Source organism: Epinephelus moara, chromosome 22 (genome assembly GCF_006386435.1).
Source record: "Epinephelus moara isolate mb chromosome 22, YSFRI_EMoa_1.0, whole genome shotgun sequence".
Taxonomy (NCBI): domain Eukaryota; kingdom Metazoa; phylum Chordata; class Actinopteri; order Perciformes; family Serranidae; genus Epinephelus; species Epinephelus moara.
Genome location: NC_065527.1, coordinates 20,767,536 through 20,791,215, shown reverse-complemented (window position 1 = coordinate 20,791,215; position 23,680 = coordinate 20,767,536). Strand labels below are relative to the sequence as shown.

Sequence of the window (23,680 nt, the reverse complement as noted above, 5' to 3'; positions counted from 1 at the left end):
TGTTTAAATCTCTTTACTGAGGCTTGTCTCTTCTCATTGAAGGGGCGGCCTACAAATCACTTCAGCCGTGCTTTAATTATGTCCCCACATTACTGGCTGCAGCTTAAACAGAATGGAATTAGCTGGGTAGTTTTGTGAACATTAATTAAACCTACACTGAGGGGTTTTTGACTAAGATTAAAGGTGCAAAATGACTTTAAACATTCAGCAGGTACACAACCCACCCTTTGACATGACAGGTTATCATTTAACATCAGTATGAAAACTGTTGCTTAAGGCAGTCTGTCACTAGAGAACTGACCCTGTCTGTCCTGCCATCATACTGTACTAACAGCCCTACACATTCCTCTGTTGTAGTAGAAAAATCAAGGTGTCTAGTACGTCGGTAGAAATGCATGTAGACGACAATAACAATCTGAGGCTTGTGTGAGAGTGTGTGTGTGAGAGTGTGTGAGAGAGAGAGAGAGAGAGAAAAGGGGGAATGGCGTATGTGTGGATCCAGTCAAATACTGCCCCCCAGTGTTTTGTCTGTCTAACTACAGTCACCTGTGTTGACACCAGTAGCAGAATGAGCTTGTTTTTAAGAATTAAAATGAATTCAAAATACATGAACTAAAAACCAAACAAACAAAAAAACATGTAAATTTCTTTTTTTTTTTTTTGGCGTCTTACTCTAACGCTCATACTTTCCTCATTGGTCTAGCTGCAGCCTCAGGAGATCAGCCCACCCCCCACCGCCAACTTGGATCGTTCTAACGACAAAGTGTATGAGAACGTAACAGGGCTGGTCAAAGCTGTGATTGAGATGTCAAACAGGATTCAGCCTGCAGCCCCAGAGGAGTACGTCCCAATGGTCAAGGTAGGATCAATATTCACTCTCTGACAAAGGTCATAGAAGGTACAACAGTGTGGTACATGTAAACACCTGCACTGTGATCAGTTTATCTTCCTCTAACATAGAGGTGATGTTATAATGATACACTTTACTATCCCATAAGGATAAAATAATGGAAAATAATTGCATGTTTCTGTGTGTGTGTGTGTGTGTGTGTGTGTGTGTGTGTGTAGGAGGTGGGACTGGCGCTGAGGACCCTGCTAGCTACAGTTGACGAGACACTTCCTGCGCTGCCAGCCAGCACACACAGAGAGGTAAACACATACACACTCAGTAAAATTTTTAGAATTGAGGTTGAAAATACAAAACACCTGAACACTGTAACTAAATGCGCCTCAGATTGATTTTTTTTAAAATAAAAAATAAATGGTCTCATGAGGCGAAAGTTTCGATTTACTGGTCCATCTATGTCTCAACCTTCACCTATGGTCATGAGCTCTGGGTAGTGACCGAAAGAGTGAGGTCGCTGATACAAACGGCTGAAATGAGCCTCAGAGATATAAGATTAGTCGGGTGGAACGTGTACCAAAGTGGCCCAGAAGCTTTATTCTATTGATCTGATGATCTTTTCCATTTTGTTTGTGTCATCACAGATTGAGATGGCTCAGAAGTTGTTGAACTCAGATCTGGCCGAATTAATAGCGAAGATGAAACTGGCCCAACAGTACGTCATGACAAGGTATGTACACATATGACATGTTTTACTGATAATGATGATTCATTTTACAGTAGTGGTGACACCGTGATTGTTTTCTGTCTCCTGGACAGTTTACAAAAGGACTACAAGAAACAGATGCTAATGGCAGCTCACGCCCTCGCAGTCGACGCCAAGAACCTGCTGGATGTCATCGACCAATCACGACTCAAGATGATTCGCCCGCATTAGTTTCTGTCGCCATGGAGATGGAGAGCGCAGTAGCTCTTAGCCAATCACAAAGAGAAGAGAACATTTAGATGGATATGAGAAATGGATGGATGAAAAAAAGAACTGATGGACAGCAGACATGACTGAAACAATCAGCGCCCTCCTCTCCTCCTTCAAACATTCATCGCTTCCTTTTTCTCTCTGGCGACGCTCATGTTTCGCTCAATATTGTGTTGTTTTGTACTTTTGTTGCATTATTTGCTTTTGTATCCAGAGGAACGCTCCTGTCCCCCATCACGTATCCTCAGAGATGAGTTTTTAAGAAAAAAATCATCCATTACTACTTTTTAATCTTTGAAGAAAGTGAATCAAACAGGTTTCAGAGGCTCGCTTGAAGGACTGCAGAGATATTTTGGTGACACACGATGCAGGACGTAACAACTGGAACTGAAGAGCCAGGATGAGGAGGATAATGAAGATGATATGATAATGTTGTTGTTTAAACATGCTTTTATATCATTATTAATTATTATTATTGCTATTTTCAGCCTCTGCTCTCGCAGTACGTCTCTACGTTCAGTCTTCCTCTTGAATATTCAGTGGGCAAAAATAATTGATTTACAGCTGCTCATAAATGTCGTAACTTCATCTCTATTTTTCCATCTTCTTCTCTCTAGCTCTCTTTATCTCAGGCATCAAGAGATGGCATAACGATGAAATATAAAAGCTGTATTTTGAAGAACAAATTAAACGTCACAGGCCACTTTTTAAGTTAACTTGCATAGTAAATATACAAAGAAGCTATATTTTTAACACGTTTCTGAAGCATGAATTGTTAGTGAATAAGGGAGAGGGATGAACAGGGGGAGTAAAGGGACAGAGGGGTGAGAGGTGGAAGGAGGGTGGTTATTTTGAGTTACAACGGAGGTCCTAATTTTACTGTGCTGCACTGCAACTGACTAAAAAGTAACATTTCACTCAAATTATGTTGGTTTACTTAATAATTCAACATTTTTAGCAGCAATTCACATGTTATTTTTGCAGAAAATTCATGGTTTCTTTGTTGCATGTTTTGTATATTGAAGCCAAATTGTACTGACGCATCAGCCATGTTTTGGGCCCCCTCTATCCAATTTATCCTCTCCCAAATATCATGCAACAATATGCAGTGCAAGATACACCCTTGTTACATTTCCTTCACTAAAGTTGATCCAGGTTTTGGAATTTTAGGGACAAATTATGAGTCAACATACATAATCATCTTTATTGCGCAGTGAATTACAGTTGCATTGTTTTTTTACTCCTCTCAAAACCAGGGACTGATACACACAGTTTGTGATGGAGGCCAAAAACTGGCCACAGGTCTCATTCATGTCCAACATGATTCTCCTCTTTTAGTCCCTCTGTTTTCCTTCCCTGTCTTTCTACCTCCCTCCACTGGAGTTATTTATACCTTTATCCCCTCTCCTCTTCTGCTCCGTCACCCCCCACATTTCTATGTTTTCCTCCCTCTGTTGCCACCCCTTCCTCCCTTCAGCCTCGTCTTCCTCTCTCCATTCCACTGTTCCCTCTCCCCTGAGGTGAGCAGTATTCTCAGGAAGGAGTCACATGTACAGTTGCTAAACCAAGCAAATAAAAACACTGTTATCATTATGAAATACTGCCGGCTTCAGTCTGCTTCTTTAAGGGGTTTTGTCCCTAGACTATGTGTGCATGTGTGTGGCCTTAACTAATTTCAAGAGATAAGATCAGTTTGCTGTGGCTTCTGCAGTGATGCGGGCACTGTGCCGGACCATTGTGGTGAAGAGAGTTTTGATTTACTGGTCCATCTACGTCCCAACCCTCACCTATGGTCATGAGCTTTGGGTCGTGACTGAAAGAAAGATCGTGGATACAAGCAGCCAAAATGAGTTTTCTTCGTGGGGTGTCTGGGCTCAGCCTCAGAGATAGGGTAAGGAGCTCGGACATCTGGAGGGAGCTCGGAGTAGAGCTGCAGCTGCGGACACATGAATGACATTTGCTTGCTTACATGCTTCTTCCAGAGCTGGTTGCATACCATCATAAGACAGGAAGATGACCCTCGGAGCACGATTTGCACACTCCTGATCCAGGCACAGCATTCCTCAATTTACTTTTAATTCCTAAATTCACTTTAAGGTTTGAATTCTGCAAATTCTGGTTTCTAGCTTACTGTAGGGTGATGAGCTAAACATGGAAATGAGTGGAGAGAGGAGAAATGCTGTTAGAAAGCATCATAAATAGGCTATTGGCTTAATAAATCCAACATAATTTGTTTAAAAATCTGTTAATAATTTTCACTTTAAACATTTTAAAAGGTTAAATGCAATTGTTTTGTGTCATGCAGACACACTGTAGCCAAATATGGGGAGTTTTGTTTGGGTCCAGCGGGATTCGAACCATATCTTTCTGTGAAGGGCTTCCGGCCGAGAGGCGCGGAGCGTTCACCTCGCCGCCATCACGTGACCCTGTGTAAAGCTGTTTTAAAACGCATTTTAAAGCGAGCTGTTGTATATTTTGTACAGCATTGGCAGCAAACCACTCGAGCAATGGGATAAAAAGGTGAGCAGCAACTCAGACTGAATGCTGTGTGGGGCATTGAACTTCCTTAGCTAGCCGTGCTAACGCTAGCAGGCTAACGTGCTAACGCTAGCAGGCTAACGTGCTAACGCTAGCAGGCTAACGTGCTAACGCTAGCTAGCGTTGGTTTCTTGGGCTCAACGGTTAACCTAGTGTATGCAGAATGTAAAAACTATAGAGATACATTTGATAAATGTAACAAACTGAAGTCTTTGTTATTTCAAACCACTTTCCACACATGCCACATACACATTATTTTATCCATGTTGCTTTTTTCAGTAAAATGTGGTTGTAATTATAACTTTAGACGACAGGACAGTGCCTAACCATTTTACCATATGAGTGTGTTATCATAATATGATTCATTTAGAGTTAGGCAAAAACAGGATAATAAACATTATTTATTGTTTAGACCTGCAGGAGGCAGCACTACTGCTCATAGCCTCCTCTCCCCGAGCTGCCTGCACTGGACCGATAAAGACAGGAGGTCTTGTTCAGGTCCTGGACCACAGCTGGTGGACAGAGGCCATGAGATCTGCCATTGACAGGCCCAAAGACATTGGGGCCAGAGACATTCTATAACAGGTGGATGCAGGCTGTGCTGCCATGGTTCAGCAGGCATGCGCAGACCCTAACAGCCTTCTTCATCCCACCACATGCCAACATATCTCCACATATGTAAAGCACCTGGATAAACTGTAAAATATCAGCTCCTCCTTCAATACCAGCCCAGAGAAGGATTTGGAGACACAGTAGCTGTGTGCCTGTCGTAACCCTGCCCCCTGCTACTTTCAACCCTCCATCTGTGGCTCCCCCCCAGGAGAAGTCACTGAGCCGGGCCACCGTGGAGAAGATTGTGAAAGACATTCTGGAGAAACATCAGCAACAGCAACATCAGCAGAAGAAGAAGACCAGGGACTGTTTAGCCTGCAGTCAGCCAAAGTCATGATATCTTGGTGACAGCTCTTAAGTTCATTTTTTTTTTTTACCAATCAAAAACAGTGAAATACTTCCAGTGCTCCACAAAGGTATTTAACACCCATGCAGCTGAAGGCCTCACAGACCCTCAGATGTCTTTTGAGGACTTTGCTGCACCAAACAGAAGGTCGCTGAGTGAAGGAAGGTGGCAGAGGACAGGGCAAAGAGGAAGTCCGCGGTGCAGCTGCCAACAGGTGGCCTGTGCAGGTTCTGTCACTGGCCTCTTAAGCAGGGCCCCGACAGCTCTTATATTTACACCAGTCCCTGGGGTGCCAGGAAAATACATCTACTGCCCCTCCAAAGTGTTCTCTCTGTACAAGGAGCAGGGCATGGCAAAGAAGATGAGATTATTATTATTACTGTATTGAATTCCATATTATTATTCCAAATTATCCAATAAGTACAAATTCGTCAGCTCTCTTTTCCATTTATAGGGCTGGTACCCACTTTGCTGTGGTCCTGTCAAAAACAGACAGCTCTTCTCTTACACTTAGAAAGTTTTGGCAGTGCCTTTCCCGTTTGTCAAGAGCTGGAGAGACAAAATTTGACGGAGGTTGCCGCCTCTGTTTTCTCTCTACACAGGATAAACACTGATATTTCAACCTACTGTTTAACTGCAATACAAGATTGTTTGTTAACAGCTTGCCGCCATATTGTTTTTTTGACGAGCAAACCCGCATTTACAACATCCTCCAGCCAAAGCATTTAGTGGTCCGGTGTGGTGCAGTGCATTCTGGTAATTGAAGGGTTTCCACTGGCCTTTTTCTCTGTTTTCTCTGGTCATAAAGCACCAACTTCAAAAGTATTTACATATTTCTACTGCAAAGAGCCCAGTTTTGTAAAAAAAAAAAAAAAAAAAAAAAAGAGCTTTTTTTTTCATTCTGGCAGAGATATTGTAAATATGTTTTTGGATTAACTTTGTACTGTGTCTGTAGATTGTGCATTCCATTCACTGTTACTGTGTTCTATTGGGCTATTATCTTAGTTTTTACTTATTGTGTTGAATTCTTCAGAATTCAGCTTCATTTGTCAAAATATCTTGAAAGCATCACTCTTATTAATCATATTAGAGGTAGTGATAGAAAATAAATATTAAATAAAAATGAATAAATATTCATGTGCCCAGCTGTACACTTACACATATTTGCAATAAACATTTATTGTACTTTAACAGAAGTAAAATTGGAGCGCAATTGGGGAATTTTGCATCTAATTTGCATAATTATTCAAAGGGCATTTGATTCTTTGCCTTGACGTGAAGCACTTTGTTAGTATTATTATTGCTATTAATTAGTTTTACCAATAGCAGCATGATAAGTGGCCTTATTGCCTAACCCTTTAAATCATAAGGTCCGTTATTGTATCTGCAGAGGGAGTAAATGTAGCAGTGTCTCATATTTGGACACTATCTGGTAAGAGAGACTATCTATCATATAACATAAGAGCAAAGCACTTAAGCATGTGATACTGCAGGCAGGACTTTGACATAGAATACAGCAAAGTGTACCCAACGTGTAAGACAACAATTCATCCAGTGCAGCTGTAACGTGTTGAAATCTCTTGGTGGTGACAGGTGATGTTTGTGTTTGTGTGTGTGTCAGAGGTCACCATGGGAGAGGTCAAAAAAGTCAGACAAAGCAGCTGTCGTTTTTGTACTTTTATTTTGTTTTCTTACAAAAACATCTTTTTTAATCAAAGAGACCGAAGCCCATGTCATCGTCGGACTCCTCAGACTCTTCCTTCTTCTCCTCTTTCTTCTCCTCCTCCTTGGCTGTAGAGGTAAAGAAGACAGGGTATGGTTAACAAAGTCAAAATCAACAGTGTGCACAAACTATTCTTTCTAGTTAAAGCGAGATTGGCCTTTCACAATGGCTGTAAAAGCTCACAGGAAGCTGGCAGTTACGCAAAGAACCTTTGCTGGAAGGATTTAAAACTAAAAAGGTTTTCCCTTTAAAGTGAGAAAAGGTCATTCCTGTCACTTTAAGAAAAACCTCAGCCAGGACTAAATTAAGAAAGGCCAGGCCAGATCGATTCAGTTAAACTGTTCCCAGGTCGACACGTCAAAAGCAGACCATCATTAAGTATATCCTAATTTAGTGTTGCTGTAACACCAACTTTAAAATATCTGCAGAATTTAAAACCTGCTTTCCAACTTAAACCACTGTCTGTCCAGTTACCTGGGGCGTCACCAGCAGCAGCAGCTCCTCCAGCAGCTGGGGCTCCAGCTGGAGCTCCACCACCGGCTCCGACGTTGCAGATCAGGCTGCCGATGTCAACACTGGACAGAGCCTACAACATTAACAGTCAGAGGTCAGTCACTTCGTTTACATGTCTGGGGCTTGTTCTGATGGGTGATGCACAGAATCAAAGGCATGACACTATTGTTCTTGTGTAGTGCAAGCTCTTGTGCAAGAGTGCTGCAGGGATGACTTTTCTGTAAGCCAACCCTTAAGTTAACATTGCTCTGGTTCCTTTGGCAAAAAGCCGATGGGATTTTTCCATTGGATTCCGATTAGTGCAGATAATAAGCTCTATGGCAAACAACAGTTTATGACACTTAAACGTTTTTGCAGCAAGATATTCTTCACAAATGAGCACCACTTAAGTGTAAATGCAGTCGCCAGGTGTAAAAGCTAACGTTAGGCTACAAACAAACTACACAATGGCTGCATGACTTCACATCATCACCACCACCACCACAAGGCTAAAGCCATGTCAAGCATGATGACATTCTGTAGTCTCATTTACCCACTTGTTAGCAACTGTCTCTTCTAAGACACATAGAAGCTTTAAAATTCCAAACTGGGGTATTTACTTCCCCACTGAGGCACATTCACTGAATGTGAAGTCTCTTAAGCTTGTGTTGACCAGACCTTGTTGCAGGCACCTATCCAAAAACCAATTCAAAACACCCATTGACTTCGAGACAAGGGAACTGGAAGGGTAAGGATGCTGAATAATTTCTGGGTTTTTGGACTCATTCTTACACCTCTCTGTTCAGGTCTGTACCGCCAACTTTGTAATACTTAGAAACCCGACCACAGTACAGTCAAATCTTCTACACAGGTCCTTTGCAAACGTAATTCAGTATGACCTACCAGTGCTTCTGCCATTTCTAATTTTGATTGAGTTGTCAGCAAAGGCAGAACATCTTCAATCCCAACTCTTGTGACTACTTACTTCACAATGCGTTGCAAAACTAAATCAGATTTATTCCTAGACATGATAAAAAAATTAAACCCTTTACAAGATTCAATTTTTTCCCGTTGTGGCCGACTGAGCCTTAACTAACGCACTCTCAGACACTAGGACACAAACACAACTGGAGCTACTTCTTTCAGTCTACAGAAATCTTTGACTGCAAAAGGAAGCAGCACAATCCAGAGTACTCTGTCCACAGCAGTTTGATCAACTATAAAATGGCACTTTAAAAAAAGGCAAGTGAGATTTTAGGAAAGCAACAGACACTACTCCATCCAACTGGTTTTAACTCTGCATGTGCACCACCCAAACAAAGAGTGTAGTTTTTCTCTCACCTTGGCGAACAGACTTGGCCAGAAGGGCTCCACGGTGACTCCGGCAGCCTTGATCAGAGCATTCAGCTTGTCCTCCTGCAGACACAGAAAACAGCACGTGTTACAAAATGTGCTTCATTCATACTCACATAACTTGTATTAACATGATGCACATCATCAGTACACAATTTAGAAATATCACAAGCTAGGAGCGAGACAAATCTTGCATTAGTGCATCACACCACTTTATTACTGATGACCGTTTCTCCTTTATTATCCATATGACATGTTAACTTGTGCTTGATAAAATAATGAGGGATGCTGAGTTGATCAACAGAAACTTAGCTGAAACTACATGGGTAATAAATTGATCATTTTTAACAACGGAGCTGAAACCCTTCCAGTGATCATGATGTTTTATTGCTACCTCACAAGGCTTATCACACTATCATTTATGGTTTGCACGTCACATCTATGTTGCATCCACGTGCACCAAACATGGCAAGATAAAGTTTGGACACCTGACTGACATTCTCAATTAAACAAAGCAGGCTTACACTACGGTTAAAAATATGGTAATACATTGAAGTCACCTATGGCACCTTTCACTGCAAATCAAAGCATGACTGCTGTTGTGTAGATTAGCTTAGCATTAGCTAGCACCTGTCATTTGAGTGACAGATGAAGATAACTAGAGCTTCAACTGTGAGTTTAGATGTGCAAGACATGTGGCGAGGAGCAAAACTAACGCCACATGTTGCTGATACAACTCATGAGGTCACAACACAGTGAAGAGCTGTCTTGATAGAGAAACGTGGCCTTACGCTAGCAACAAGCATGCCGCCATCTTGGCCGGTAGATGGGACTGTTTAAACGTCTGAACACCTAAACTCCAATTTTAACAGACATATAACTGTTTTAATTTGTCAGTTAAGTCTTAAATATCTAGATGTTATAATTTATGACTTTAGACACGCGCACAACACTTCCAAAAGGTGCAGTTGACTGGTATTGTCCGAGCTGTCGGGGACAAGCCGGGGCACTTACGGTGACGGTAACTTCATCGTCGTGGAGGATCAGAGCGGAGTAAATGCAGGCGAGCTCGGACACGGAGGCCATTGTAGATGTTAGATTTTATGTTTGTCGAGGTGGATGCCTAAATTTGACGGTGCTAGTCGCCGGATTGCGGGCCTTAGCTTCTGGTGAAGAACCAAACACCTTAGGCACGTTCACTTCCTGTAGTGGAAAAGGGAAGGCAGAGGGCGGGAGCTTGCATAATATACGATGCGTCAGGACTGCGTGACTCACACGTCATCACGTACACGAAGTGACGATAGACGTAATCAAGCTCCCTCCATTTTTTTTATTCCAATAACAACTGATTTTTCTGCTAATTTACAGTACGTATACAGTATTTGAGTTTTATCATTATTATTATAAATAATAATAATAATAATATGAATAATAATAAAATCATATCATATTTATTGTATCTTTTATGTGAATGTACATTTTTAGATTTTTTTTTTAGGGCTTTTATTGTCTTTATTACAGAACAGCCAGGGAGTGACCTATGTACATATGGTGCACTTTATCAGTCCTCTAGATGGAGGCACCTTATTTTTAGGAATTTTACACCATGTTTTTTTGCTTTCTGTAGTTTCTGCTGCTATTATCAGCTAAAAACCAAAACTGTGACAAAAACGTACAAAGGAAACATGTTCAGAGGTTTTAAATCCAATGCAAACAACATATTCAGTCGGGAATTTTATTTAATCACAATCAAAAACACAAAAATTACAGTGAGTAAAACCATTTCAAAGCAATTTTCTGACAAATCTCTCCTGGCCACTTTTACACAGGAACAGAAAACCTGTGCTTGATCTTTGTGCACAGACCTAATATATCCATATATCTTTCTACTTTAAAAAAATCAACAAATTAAAAAAGCAAAATAACATAACATTAAAATTATGGCAAAAAAATAAAACATGAAATCCAAATGTAGTAATACTTTCCTCAAGTCTTACTATTTACTGTTTTCCCTCACAATGTCAGTGTCTGTTTAAAAACATCAGATGGACCGTTTATGGTGAACTGAACATACAAAGCTAATAACAGTTTAAAGAATCATTCTCACATTTGGCACCAACATATTTCCTTGGCCCTGATATGTAGAAAATACTCGAGCAGGTAAAACTACAAAACTAGAGTGGATGGAAAGGACAGAATGGCTTTCAGTGGCACCCTCCTGTGTTACAGTGAAATAAAAGTAAATATCGTTGTACCATGTGTGGACAGAGTGGGTTTAACTCAATAGATTGCAGATGTTTAGGAAAGTTATCCCTACTTCCGTGGCAAGAAATCGGAATTTTCTAGAGATTCTGTGACAATCAGGCAACTCATCCCCTTCACCATGGCAACATATTGGACTCTGATATGTCGCTACTATTACAGCCATCATTATGTACATAGATGGAAAGTACGTTATAAGTACGTTATATAATCTAAAATTAAGAGTGATGCATTTGCTCTAACTTTTTAGTCCTTTTTGATTCCTACCTCTGTCATTTTTTAAGAAACAGGGTCTGTCAACCTTGAATTTGTCTCATGTTAGCTTTGTCCACATGATAATCTGGAAAATAAAAAATTGAAATGCATACACATTGACACTTTTTAAGAGGCAGATTGTTAACAGCCTTTTCACTGAGCAATATTGACAGATAATTAGCACAGTTTCATAGAATTTCTAGAGAAACATTCAAATTCTGCATCAGGAAGAACTAACTGAGTCAACAACACATCCACTTATGATTCGGAAACTCCTCTGAAAGTTCCGATGTATCAGACTTTGCGCTTATGGAATAATAAAATGGAAAATCAATATATTCAGATATAAGTTCTTCAAAGCAGTCTGACCCAGGCTCAAATTGTACTCAGTCAGTTAACTGGAATTTGTAAACACAAAAATTATTTAAAATTATCATAATCCCTTTTTGACACTGCAATTAAAATTCTGAAAATACAGTATTTACAATGGTCCTCAATAGGCGGGTTATGAGCTTAAAATGGGAGGCCCACCCAATGCTGGAAAGCTGGAAATCAAGGTAGAAAAAAAGCCCCAATGGCTGTCCCAATAGAGGAGGAATGTGGCTGGCTCTGTGGACTGACCTGATGTTTGATAAACAGGAAGAGCAGAATTTATGGCTGACAAGACTCAAATTTGCCACCGATATTAATGTACTCTTTCTGACCTGTTGTAGATTTGGTCATAGTCATGAGCAGGGTGCAAGCCATTCACACCAGGTTGTTGTGTCAGTCTGAAATGGAAAACTTGCGGTTTACCTAATTGATGTTTCTGTCCCGCCACATGGTGCAAAAAAACAAAACAAAAAAATCCTCTCCCGATTGCAAAAGGCAAATAAGCATATGTTGACCTTTCAATACTTCGCACTATGGGACGGAGTGAAAAAAGCCAAAAACCAAAAGGATGTTAACGCGCCTGGTCCATTTCCAACTAACTGACAAGAAACAAAAACAGTTTTCCAGGCGCCTCTGGACCGTTAAACCAGCTCAGTTGATATGACCAATACCAGTCAGTGGATACTGGTGGACTGAAGACAAAACCCGCAGATACCAGATCAGGGAAGCCATGACTCCTCTTTCCTCACTAGTCCTTGTGAGTCTTTCCTTTGGGCTTTTCGTCGTAAGAAACTCCATATTCATTTACTCTCGTTTTGTCCACTGGGTAGAGCCTGGGGGAGGGAGGAGAGAGTTTTTGGTTAGAATACTGATGGGTGTGTTTTGTTGTCAACTTGGGAATCTGTGTGTGTGTGTGTGTGTGTGTGTGTGTGTGTGTGTGTACCATCTCTGGTAGAGGTAAATGAGAAACACCACATCGTCCCTGAAACAGGCCAGTCTGTGAGACGTTGGCATGGTGATGATGAAGGCAAACACATCGTCGATGAAGGTATTGAATGCCTGGCAAAAACCAATATCAAACAGTTAATAACTTTTTTAAATGCACTAATAACTAATGAGGATCTTAAGTGACTTTAACCTGAATTAAATATTTTATGTAACATAGAACACCACCGTTTCTAAAATGAAACTTTGGTGATTTATCAGGTTATATTAATATAACAGCAGATCTCTAAATCCAGACACTCAATCGATTTATTAAAACATATTAATAGGCACTAACGGAATAACTAACAAACTGGAGTCCTGTTCTCACCTTGTACATGAAGGCTTTCCAGGGCAGGTGGGCCACAGATTTCAGCTGTTAAATTAAGCAGAATAAATCAGTAGGACGTTTGAAAGACAAAAACGGTATATCAAATTAATTTCAATGCTGCGGTGCAAACTTTCAGGCAATATCTGAACAATTTCATATTTTAGGGAGCATTTTCCCATAAGATCTGGAGCAGTTAAACGATCCCTGTGGAGTTTTAGATCTCTCGTAGCACTGTGGAGCTATTTTTCTACCAGTGCGTTTACCTTAAACTTTCCCTTAGAGCTGAGAGGAGAGTTTTTATAATAATGCATTTTATCCATTACCACATTTTAAAACTGTATGACGGGTAAGACCATTCTCACATACATAATGACAGTGACAAACTGACCTTATAGTTGACAAACAGTTGAGGAAGCATGAAGAGGAAGCCGAAGGCGTATACACCTGCAATAATCAAAAACATGTTAAAAAATCTTTTTCTTTTTGATTAAATAATGGAAATCAATGGCACAAGAAGGAGGTAATCAACTTGTAATTCTGTCAATAATACATTAGTTTACAGTGTTTTGTCCACAGTGTTCAGAGTTTCAAAAAGCTTACCATTAACCAAACTGTTGATCAACCACGAGTACCAACTAAAACAGGGACACATTAACAGAGAGAGATAATGACTGGTGAGACTGATGACAACAGCATAACATGATTAGTAATCAGGTTATAAAAACTGTGCACACAGACCCTTACCTCTTATATCGTAGGAATATTAGAGCATAGACAGCCCCTCCAATACACAGCGGGTAGAGGAGGTATGAGAGATACTTCATGGCCTACACAGAAACACAAGGTAGTGTAAAACCAGTTACAGCACAATCTATACTGTGCAGTAATAAAAGTACAGTATGTGTTATGGTTTATTATAGTGTACTGTAGTGTGTGTGAGTCTATAGTGTCTCACCAGAGTATCGTACTCCTCTGTTCTCCTCTCTGATTCGTCTAATTTCCCAAACTGTTGCACAGAAAAGAAACAGAAATGAACTCTGAGCACTGTAGCATATTCCACTTAAATTTATAGCAAAGCCAATCATACACTGCTGCATGGAAACACTTGATTCCTTTATTTGCTTATCATGGTCACAAACTGTCGCTGTAGCTCTGAACTTTCAGTTTCAACATTAATTTAGTAGAGAGCTGCGTTACAGCAGCAGGCAGAGAAAATGAATATTGGCTGTGCACAGGAGTTAGAGGAAATGGTGCTGATGGTGTAGAGCAACCTAGACAGACATGATTTAATTTATACTGATCTATTACAATAAACGGCAGATGATTGTAAAAAGATCAACCCGTTACACACACACGCACACACACCTACCAGGAACGTTGGTTTGCCTCCTTTCCAGAAAACCTGAATTTTAAAGGCCTTCTTCACCTTCCATACCTACAACAACAAAGCATTCCCAAAACACACACCATTACACATTAATCAACAATATTCTGATCCGTATAAACTCCACGTATCATCCACAGAGTTTTTGAATTCATATACGTTTCTATTCAGCTCTGAATGGACGCAGAGGTATGTTTTCCACTTTGTGTGCACTTACTTCAATGATAGAGCCGATGCCTGCAGGTATGAGGACAAGCAGGCTGGTCTGCTCGTCAAACAAATAGAGGAAAATCACTATGGTGCTGAAACATCTCCACAGCACTGGAAAACAGAACACAAAATGTTTTACTGCAACGTTGCTGTTGTGCATTACACTAATGATGAATGCATTTCAGTCATTTTCTTCCAATTCTGTCCGCACCAATGTCATTGTATTTCCTACTCTAATAATCCTTAAATTAAGTTGCCTCCCAGTGCCAGAGCTGTGGATATACACAGCTCCAGTGCAGAGGAATTGTCTGGGTGAACAATTTTAAGTACAGGCTTCTTGCTTATATTGCTGCAGGTGAAATATTGCCCACCAGCATTTTGTAGATGGCTAATTCTTGCCATTACCTGACAGCAAGCATGCAAGAGCATACTTCACTCTGTTGCTGTTTTTGTTGCCAAGCATAAGGAAGCAGAACGCAGCATCTGGCCACCCAGCAGTCCAGTCAGATTCACCTGTGTTACATATTTTTCTAAAGCACTGACAGTTACATGCTGTGCTGTAATGCTCTTTTTAAATCATTTACAAGAAGTTTACAGCAAGCACCTGAATCGCCAGACTTTTCCAACTTTGTCATCTGTTTTACATTTGTTTCTTTTCCAATAGTATGTTTTTCATGAGAACAAAGTTGCCCACCTGCTTTGCTGGACATTCCCACCATGCTTTTCTTCTGCTTCCAGAAGCTGATGTCATTCTTGAACGCCAGGAAGTCAAAGAGGAGCTGAAAAAGCAATAAATATAAACATATATCTGTCAAGCTACAGTCTATTGTTGCCATTCATAATGACACAGTGAAATTGGTCACTGTACACTGACAATTGCTATACTGCATTCAGTGGTTATACAACTTCAGTATTTAGGTTTGATTCAACCTCATGCTGATTTTGTATGCTGGATAGAAAGTTCCACGAGTCAGGAATATATCCACATGCTATTGTATCAAGAAAATGTAATCCGGAGAATAGTGCAATGCTCAGAATGTTGCATTTATTTATGCCTTACTCTATTTTATTCCATTCTAGTGTAATCTCATGCGAAGACTTACATGGAAGGCAGCTACGAAGAAGGTCAGAGCCAGGAAGTACAGGTTGGTATCCACAAATATTCCCTTAATCTCATCAGCATCCTTTTCTGTGAAACCTGCATCACATCCCGGGAGACACACAAATATACATGACATTAGAGTGCAAGGTTTCTAGGCTATGTGTGTGTGTGCATGTGTTTCTGTGACAGATTAACATACCAAACTGCTGCAGAGAGAAGACAGCGTCTTGCATGTGGATCCAGAATCGGAGCCTCCCCAGAGAAATGGAATCGTAGGAGATGGTCAGAGGCAGCTCCATGGAGGTACTGTTGATCTCCTACAAGTACACACACAGAACCACACTCTGGTTCACTCTGGTAGTGCTAGTGTTTCCGTCTTCCTCTAAATAAGTTTCATAAGAAAATCTGCCACATATAAACCACCTGATATATAAAACTTACGACAAGGTCCTTGACCCGGTTGCTGAGCTCATCAACAAACAGCAGAGGTAGATAAACCATCTTCTTACCATTTTGGAATCTGAAACACAGGAAAACAAAACATCCTCTGATGCCTCTGAATCCTAATTAAAGTCTGTGCAGTTCATTATAAATGAGCTTAAAAATCTGTACGTATGTCTGTCTTACACTCTGAGGTATCTGTGGACATCGCTAGGCAAGTATTCTCTGTCAAACAGGAAGTGGTCGCTGACAATGTTGAGTGTCAGGCGAGTGCGCCAGTGGGAAACTGGGTGATCTGACATGGAGGTGGCACCACCTCCTGCAGCAGGGTTTCCGTCCAGCCGTTTCTTCTGCTGGGCTTCTTCTTTCTGACCCTGTGTGATCACACAGACGAAGAAATAGTACTCTCAAACTCTCAATGCCTGATTAGTAAATTAACTCTTCTGTATCTATCTTCATAAGATACAGATACTATAAATATTAATAACATTATCACTAAATAAAACACCTACTACAACTAAAAATACCTAATGATATTGACAGATTCTCAAGGTGTCAAACACCTTTCACTCAAAAACAGAACGACTCAATACCTGTGCTTTATCCTCTCCGGATATCAAAGAGATTTCCGGCAGTTTAGGGACCATGTATGTGGTGAGCTGAGCCACCAGGTGGACCTGTCGTGGATCCTGCCATGGAGTGAAGCCGGCTTGATGGACAAATATTAGTGCATATAAAGTTCCATTGTTGCGGGTCTTCTTAGGGAGGGGGACATTTACTATCCTGGAGGAAAAAGAGAGAAAGAGGAAGGACAGCATTACCTTTATTGATCTACGGTGATCTGCTCTTCATGAACCTGACCAGTGCCTAAAGAAGTTGGAGACTGTATACCATTGTGTTTTACAGTTTGTTTCTGGCTGTGTAAATCTCATACACCGCTGTACAGTGTATGCTGCTACTAAATGGCCATCTCTTTGTATCTGCAAACTTTTGCATTGGTTGGTTTTTGTCATTTGTGGTGTGTGACAGTTGTATTTGTCTGTTTGTGTTCATTGTTGTAGCGATGTTTATGCCGCCCTCGTGGCCAGGTCGCTCTTTAAAAAGCATTAAGGCTTTAGGGTTTGTTAAACTTCAGTGTCCCATCAGTCAGTTTACAGCTTTTCTATTCTATGTAAAATATAAAAAGTTACTCAGAGTCCCACCAACCTCTCGAACTTGCTGTTGACATCAAACTTCTCCTCTTTGTGGATCAAGGTATGTCCTCCCTCTGCATTGGGCCGCAGTGCAGTGTAGATACTCAACTGGATACACACAGGACGATATTATAGATATTACTTCAATCATACAATGTACTACTGGCAACATGATGGATTCAAACTGAGCAGTGCAACCATCCGTCCCTGAACATCACTGACCTGTAGTTTCGGCTCCCCTGCCAAGAAGGGTGTGATACAGTTGTCACCTTTGGGTCTGTCGCAGGGCTTAGTGTACACTATCCCGTACATCACCCAGCAGGTGTGGAGCACGTACACCACAAAGACCCCCACGATCAGCGTGGTGAAGGATGTTTTCAGGAACATGATGCTAGTCTTGTCGTCTCGTTACGTCGTCTACCTGGGCTAGCTGAGGAGCAGGGCCATGCGTCTGCAAAGTGAGAGTCATTCATGGAGGGTCAGTATGATGCTTATCCAAAAATCCATGCTAACTGTATGATATGAAAGAATGCTGCTGGCTAACTAACAACTAGTTGTCTGAGAAATTAAATTACTGGTACATCTGCATCTGCTATATAGCAGCCTCCACTCTTCTGAAATGGCTTTCCACAAGATTTTGGAGTCTGGACATAATGCTCCAAATCAGCCACAAAAGCCTTAAAGGTAGAAAACTGATATTGGGTGATAAGGCGTGATAAAAACATGTTGAACAGGACTGAGGTCAGGGCTCTGAGCAGGACAAGTTCTTTCAGTTGAACAAAAAAGTATATCTTTAATGATTTGGCTTTGTGCATGGGGACATTGTCATGTTGAAACAGGCAATGGCCTTCCCCAAACTGAAATTATTTATACAGTCTCGTAAAATGTTTGACACAAGGCAGTAATTATGGGGGACACATCCTCCCAAATATTCCAGTTCTAGTATTATAGTGTACTGCAGTTCAGCATGTGGTTTGTCAGTTAATTAATTAATTAGCCAAACATTTATCCAGTGACTAACATTGGTGTAAAGGAGCGTATTCAACCAATGTTTATGTCTTTATTACGTTATATTTGTCTGATAGCCCATGTGAAGTCTGAGTAAGGATCAATAATTTATGTTGCACAGCACGTGAAATTTATGTGGATGGAGCGAGCTTTAATATATTGCATATTCCTGTAGTGTATAGTATAACTGTACATGCTTATAATAAATATATTATTATTAAATATTACAGGAAATTGATTTGAAATTTAGAATTTTTGCAGATTTGGTGTCCCCCCCCCCCCCCCCCCCCCCCAACATTGACTCCATGGCTACAGCCCTGGACAATATGCCCTCATGCATGAAACAGCTCTTTTAACCTTTTAGTGTGGAAGCAACAACCAGATACAGCTGGTGNCAGATTTTGTGTCCCCCCCCCCCCCCCCCCCCCCCCCAACATTGACTCCATGGCTACAGCCCTGGACAATATGCCCTCATGCATGAAACAGCTCTTTTAACCTTTTAGTGTGGAAGCAACAACCAGATACAGCTGGTGAAGAACATTTACCAGAACTTGCCCATCCAGTTTTGTTATACTACACTGTAGAGACAGCCTCACATCCAGACACAATAGATGGTGATAAGAACACAGGCCTGAAATTCTGGGGAAATCAGGTTCACATAAATTTTTGATAATGTTTCAAAGTAACAGACTTACTGTGAACACTTTGAGTGTTACTGGCAAAGCTGATTTATCCACCACTTGTTTGCCGTAGGTTACAGTAAATAGCCACCACTGCCAGTATTTACTAGTGGTGGTAATGTACCACCATTTGATTGATTGTGAGTGGGCTGAAAGCAAACCTTAGCCCTTAAATGTAGATAAAATCAGAAAACTGTCCAGTGCATGATGTTTACTAAAATCTGCTCTCTTCAGTTCATGTTAACGGAGCATCAGTGCTGCCAGATTTTAAGACTGTATACTTGTTCTTCCTTCATGTGTTGTGTCGTAACGTTTAAATCAAAGTAAAAATCAGAAGTTAACGTTAAACCTACCGGTGTTTAATGTGGCTGGCTGTCAGTGACAGGACACTCTCAGCTGGCTATCCGTCCATTCACCTCACAGACCCTCCCGGGTAGTTAGACACATCGTTTCTTTAAAACCGTGCACCTTCTTTGGCTGGAGACATCTGCTGTCTACTCCAGTGGCCTCTCCATCCAGGAAAAAGAAGACAGCTCAGCCCCAAACCTGCTAGCTGAAAGCGTGAGGTGGATCTAAATTTCCGCCGTTTGCTTCCTGGTTGATTTCTTGGACGGGATTTGGGGGCTGGTAACGCGAGACTTCACGTCACAGAGCCACTTGAAGAATGACGAGCATAAACTGTATTTTAAAATAACAAACAACAAACAGTTATTTAGCCATAATAGACAGATATTATAAATGATTCACATTTATCAAATATTACCTGTAAACATTAAGACTTTTAACAAAGGTTAACCACCTGTTTTCAGTTGTGATAACAGGTCAGATTCATGTAAGTGGTAATCAGTGGGGTTGCGGTTTGAGTCGATATCAATAGCATGTATGTAACAGTGTTGCTCATGTTACATGCAGTTTCATTTTTATGCAGGCTGCTTATGTGTGCACGCTTATCTCCTCCTTAAAACAGGCTGCCGTGACCCGGATTCGAACCGGGGTTGCTGCGGCCACAACGCAGAGTACTAACCACTATACGATCACGGCTGGCCATCTGTTCGGATGCTGTAGAGTGGATTGCGTCATGGACGGCTTCAGGTGACTGATGTTGAAATAATATAACAGCTTGTTCTAATTTCTCCCACATTACCTTAGGGCATATAACAGGTATAAAAGTCTATAGGTGATTTTTTTTAAGCCTTTGCTTTCCCGCTGTTTATTAAAAACAACAACACATTTGGACTTTGTGAACCAAATTAAGTCACGTGTTTTTCTTTCTTTCTTTGCTTACAGAGCAGGGAAGTGAGATCCGATTAAGAGGTCACTTTAGACCCATTTGGAAATGCACACTTATGCTGTGTGGGAACAGACAGACTTAGAGCTGTCCACTTGTGATCAGATGTATGATGATGCCAGGTCTGAGCAGGCTCGCCCAAAATAGGCTGCCGTGACCCGGATTCGAACCGGGGTTGCTGCGGCCACAACGCAGAGTACTAACCACTATACGATCACGGCTCGCCACCTGTACTGATGCTGTAGTGGGTATTGGCTCATGGAGGTGTTCAGTTGCCTGATGTCAAAATGATATAATAGCTTGAATTGATTACCTTAGGGCACATAACAGGTATAAAAGTCTATAGGTGATTTTTATACCTTTGCAGTTCTGTGGGAAGCTACTAAGAAAGCAGAGCTTTGCAAACTACCAATTACTAAACAATGAAAGACGTTGAACTACAGCCACTTACAGAAACACACAATTTAACAAAATGTAAAAAACAAAACAAAAAAAACCCCATGGATTGACTTACTCAGTAATCAGGATTGAATCTATTCAATCCAGTAACTGGACAGTCTAGAAGAGACACATCTGTCCTCAGCATGAAGCTCACACCCCTGCAGCATTATAGGGAATTTATACTTCTGCATTGAATCGACGTCGTAGCTACAGTGTAGGCTCCTCTTTTTTCTTTTTCTTTTTTTTTGCTTACAGAGCGGGGAAGTGAGATCTAATCAAGTGGTCACTTTTGGAGATGCATTCTCATGCCTGGTGTGATCAGACAGACATGGAGTTATCTCCTTGTGATCAGATGCATGATGATGCCAGATCTAAGCAGGCTGATATCAGGTCAGGTTTATGGAGGGGTGATCAGTGCCTAATGCATCACAGATGAGAGTGCGTTTTGGGTCCATATCAATTACAAGTAAGTAATAGTGTTGCTCATGTTACATGAAGTGTCATTTTTATGCAGGCTGCTTGTCTGTGCACGCCTATCTCCTCCTTAAAACAGGCTGCCGTGACCCGGATTCGAACCGGGGTTGCTGCGGCCACAACGCAGAGTACTAACCACTATACGATCACGGCTGGCCATCTGTTTGGATGCTAGTTCCAAGATTGGCTTGTGGAGGTGTTCAGTTGCTTGATGTTAAAACAAAATAACAACTTGTACTGATGTCTCCCATATTACCTTACAGGTCTAAAAGTCTATAGGTGAATTTTTTATGCCTTTGCTTTAAAGAAAACAATACATTTGAACTTTGTGTACCGAAATAATTCACGTTTTTCTTTTTTTTTTTCTTCTTCTTCTTTTCTTATAGAGCAGGGAAGTGAGATACAATCAAGTGGTCACTTTAGAAGCATTTGGAGACGCATTCTCGTGCCAGGTGAGAACAGACAGACATAGAGCTCTCCACTTGTCATCAGATGCATGATAATACCACATCTACACAGGCTGATAATAACAGGTCAGGTGTATGTAAGTGGTGGTCAGAGCCTAACGCATCACAGATGGAGCTGCGTTTTGGGTCACTATCAATGACAAGTATGTAACAGTGTTGCTCATGTTACATGAAGTATCATTTTTAAGCAGACTGCTGGTGTGTGTACGTCCAACCCCTCCTTAAAACAGGCTGCCGTGACCCGGATTCGAACCGGGGTTGCTGCGGCCACAACGCAGAGTACTAACCACTATACGATCACGGCTGGCCATCTGTTCTGGTATTGTGGTCACTGCTGTCACTGCTGTCTAGATTGGCTCATGGAGGCCTTCAGTTGCTTGGGGTTTAAATAACAGGAGGGTGACTCAGTTAGCACAGTTAATTCTAAAACAGCATGCAAATACCTCTCTGAATATTTGTAAATACATAGCAATAATCATATAGGTACTTCTGACACATGATGTTTTCAGATTTGGTTTTACAAATTCTGCCTGATGAATGCATTACCTAGACATGCCTTCACAGCAGTTCGTATGAAAGAAAAGGGGGGAGGGGTTGATCGAAGGCTCAGTTACAGTAGAGAAGCTGAGGTAAAATAAAACTAAAAAATCATTCCTTTCCTTTTACAGCCCAAAACTGTTTGTAGTTTCAGTAGTTAACGACACAGAAAATGGCAAAAACATGAAGTAATACTTGAATCTATGCAAATATGAATGTAGTTGAGCTACCAGCAAGCCACTGTGAAATGTAATTAAACTAATGATTTAAATACATGTAGTTTACTACTCGCTAATGCTGCCCAAACTATTTTTCATATGATACAGCCATTCGCCTGTATTTGCCCAAATCTACAACAGCCACAGTGACATTTAATCAGTGACCTTTAGACACTGTTTGTCCCTAAATGACATCCTAACCTACTTTAATCACTCCTGTGCTGAAGAAGGTCAAGCTCACCTGTGTCTGTGAGCTCAGGCCAGGCAAATTCATTTCTACACAAGCTGAAAGGTTTACTAAACATCCCCCATTTCTTAGCAGGAATATATTCCACTCAGTCTATAAAAAAAGAAATGCATTAAAATATTGGACTCACAAACAGTATGTCCTTTTTTTCTTTACCCCCGTAATCCTCTGATTTATTACTAAGCTTACTTAGTAGATTACTAAGTATCAGTCTCCTTGTCATCTGCTGTGATGGAAGCCAGGGTGAAGCAGTGCTTTATAAGACAAATCATCTGTGTTTTTCTGGCCCTGTTTACAACTGGTACAAACATGTGTCCTGGGTGATCATTCAGACCACAAGTGGACAGCTCTAAGCTCTAGTGTTCCGATCACTCAGACCACATTCGGAGGAGGTCTGGCCACATTCTATTAGCAGTGTGTTGGCACATGTGTCCTGAGCCACACTAAAGGAATGCCTACTCAGCTGACGTTCTTGCTTACCTGACGCCCGACCAGATAAGAAAACTTTTGTGGGTGCAGTCAGTTCAGCATCTGCCCGGTTAGCTCAAGCTAATACAGCAGCAGGCCCCCAGGAAGTGCAGCGGGCTTCAAAGCCAATTTGTGGCTTAAGTGGTCAAACAGTGGAATTACACCATCACATGATGCCCTGTGGCCCAAAAAGACTTTGTCCATTTGACTTACATTACATCCCATGAAATGACTCATTTCATTTTCGGGATTCAATCCATCAGTCCAATTACATTTGAAAAGTCTGAAGAGACGTACGCTTGAATCATTTTATCTCTGTTAAAGTTAGTAGAGTGCTAAACCACAAGCCATCTTTGCTAGTGGGAGTCTCTTGTGTGCCTGCTCCATGGGCCACACAGTGTTGAAGCAGTGTCGATAATCCAGATAATTATTTA

The 23,680-nt window shown here is 41.1% G+C and overlaps 3 protein-coding genes and 4 non-coding genes across 13 annotated transcripts in view; 1 reads left to right on the top strand and 6 right to left on the bottom strand.

Moving 5' to 3' along the window:
- ptk2aa (protein tyrosine kinase 2aa) overlaps positions 1–3,420 on the top strand; it is a 73,440-nt gene extending 70,020 nt beyond the window's left edge. For all 7 annotated transcript variants that reach the window (XM_050034137.1, XM_050034136.1, XM_050034133.1 and 4 more), the window contains 4 exons: positions 704–859; positions 1,069–1,149; positions 1,489–1,574; positions 1,664–3,420. In XM_050034137.1, the coding sequence (XP_049890094.1) occupies positions 704–859; positions 1,069–1,149; positions 1,489–1,574; positions 1,664–1,781 (441 nt within the window). In that variant the 3' untranslated portion in view covers positions 1,782–3,420. The remainder of the gene's footprint in view (positions 1–703; positions 860–1,068; positions 1,150–1,488; positions 1,575–1,663) is intronic.
- A 3,560-nt stretch (positions 3,421–6,980) lies between these two features.
- On the bottom strand, positions 6,981–10,116 carry rplp1 (ribosomal protein, large, P1). Its single transcript, XM_050035085.1, has 4 exons — positions 9,899–10,116; positions 8,873–8,947; positions 7,514–7,625; positions 6,981–7,107 (listed from the first exon to the last, which is right to left on the bottom strand). Exons 1-4 carry the CDS (start codon positions 9,968–9,970, stop codon positions 7,025–7,027), a joined length of 342 nt encoding a protein of 113 aa, XP_049891042.1. The 5' UTR covers positions 9,971–10,116; the 3' UTR covers positions 6,981–7,024.
- Positions 10,117–10,605: 489 nt separating this feature from the next.
- clptm1l (CLPTM1 like) lies at positions 10,606–19,716 on the bottom strand. The gene is made up of 18 exons (XM_050034946.1): positions 19,460–19,716; positions 17,641–17,869; positions 17,432–17,526; positions 16,819–17,008; positions 16,412–16,599; positions 16,226–16,304; positions 15,984–16,101; positions 15,786–15,880; positions 15,377–15,461; positions 14,690–14,793; positions 14,458–14,523; positions 14,044–14,094; positions 13,833–13,915; positions 13,689–13,723; positions 13,477–13,532; positions 13,089–13,133; positions 12,717–12,832; positions 10,606–12,606 (listed from the first exon to the last, which is right to left on the bottom strand). The coding sequence occupies exons 2-18, from the start codon at positions 17,803–17,805 to the stop codon at positions 12,522–12,524; spliced, it is 1,656 nt and encodes a 551-aa protein (XP_049890903.1). The 5' UTR covers positions 17,806–17,869; positions 19,460–19,716; the 3' UTR covers positions 10,606–12,521.
- A 359-nt stretch (positions 19,717–20,075) lies between these two features.
- trnah-gug (transfer RNA histidin (anticodon GUG)) lies at positions 20,076–20,147 on the bottom strand. Its single transcript has one exon. It is a non-coding gene; the product is annotated as a tRNA-His (tRNA).
- A 396-nt stretch (positions 20,148–20,543) lies between these two features.
- Positions 20,544–20,615, bottom strand: trnah-gug (transfer RNA histidin (anticodon GUG)). Its single transcript has one exon. It is a non-coding gene; the product is annotated as a tRNA-His (tRNA).
- A 775-nt stretch (positions 20,616–21,390) lies between these two features.
- Positions 21,391–21,462, bottom strand: trnah-gug (transfer RNA histidin (anticodon GUG)). Its single transcript has one exon. It is a non-coding gene; the product is annotated as a tRNA-His (tRNA).
- Positions 21,463–22,008: 546 nt separating this feature from the next.
- trnah-gug (transfer RNA histidin (anticodon GUG)) lies at positions 22,009–22,080 on the bottom strand. The gene has a single exon. It is a non-coding gene; the product is annotated as a tRNA-His (tRNA).
- Between the last annotated feature and the right edge of the window lie 1,600 nt (positions 22,081–23,680).

Excerpts from the sequence above, each read along its gene's own strand:
- rplp1 (XM_050035085.1), bottom strand. The coding sequence starts at position 9,970 with ATGGCCTCCGTGTCCGAGCTCGCCTGCATTTACTCCGCTCTGATCCTC. Across the intron at positions 7,626-8,872 it reads GGCCAAGTCTGTTCGCCAAG|GCTCTGTCCAGTGTTGACAT; the intron begins GTGAGAGAAAAA and ends TTAATGTTGTAG. Across the intron at positions 7,108-7,513 it reads TGCTGCTGGTGACGCCCCAG|CCAAGGAGGAGGAGAAGAAA; the intron begins GTAACTGGACAG and ends TTACCTCTACAG.
- clptm1l (XM_050034946.1), bottom strand. The coding sequence starts at position 17,805 with ATGTTCCTGAAAACATCCTTCACCACGCTGATCGTGGGGGTCTTTGTG. Across the intron at positions 16,102-16,225 it reads ACCGGGTCAAGGACCTTGTC|GAGATCAACAGTACCTCCAT; the intron begins GTAAGTTTTATA and ends GTGTACTTGTAG. Across the intron at positions 13,916-14,043 it reads CAGAGGAGTACGATACTCTG|GCCATGAAGTATCTCTCATA; the intron begins GTGAGACACTAT and ends GTTTCTGTGTAG.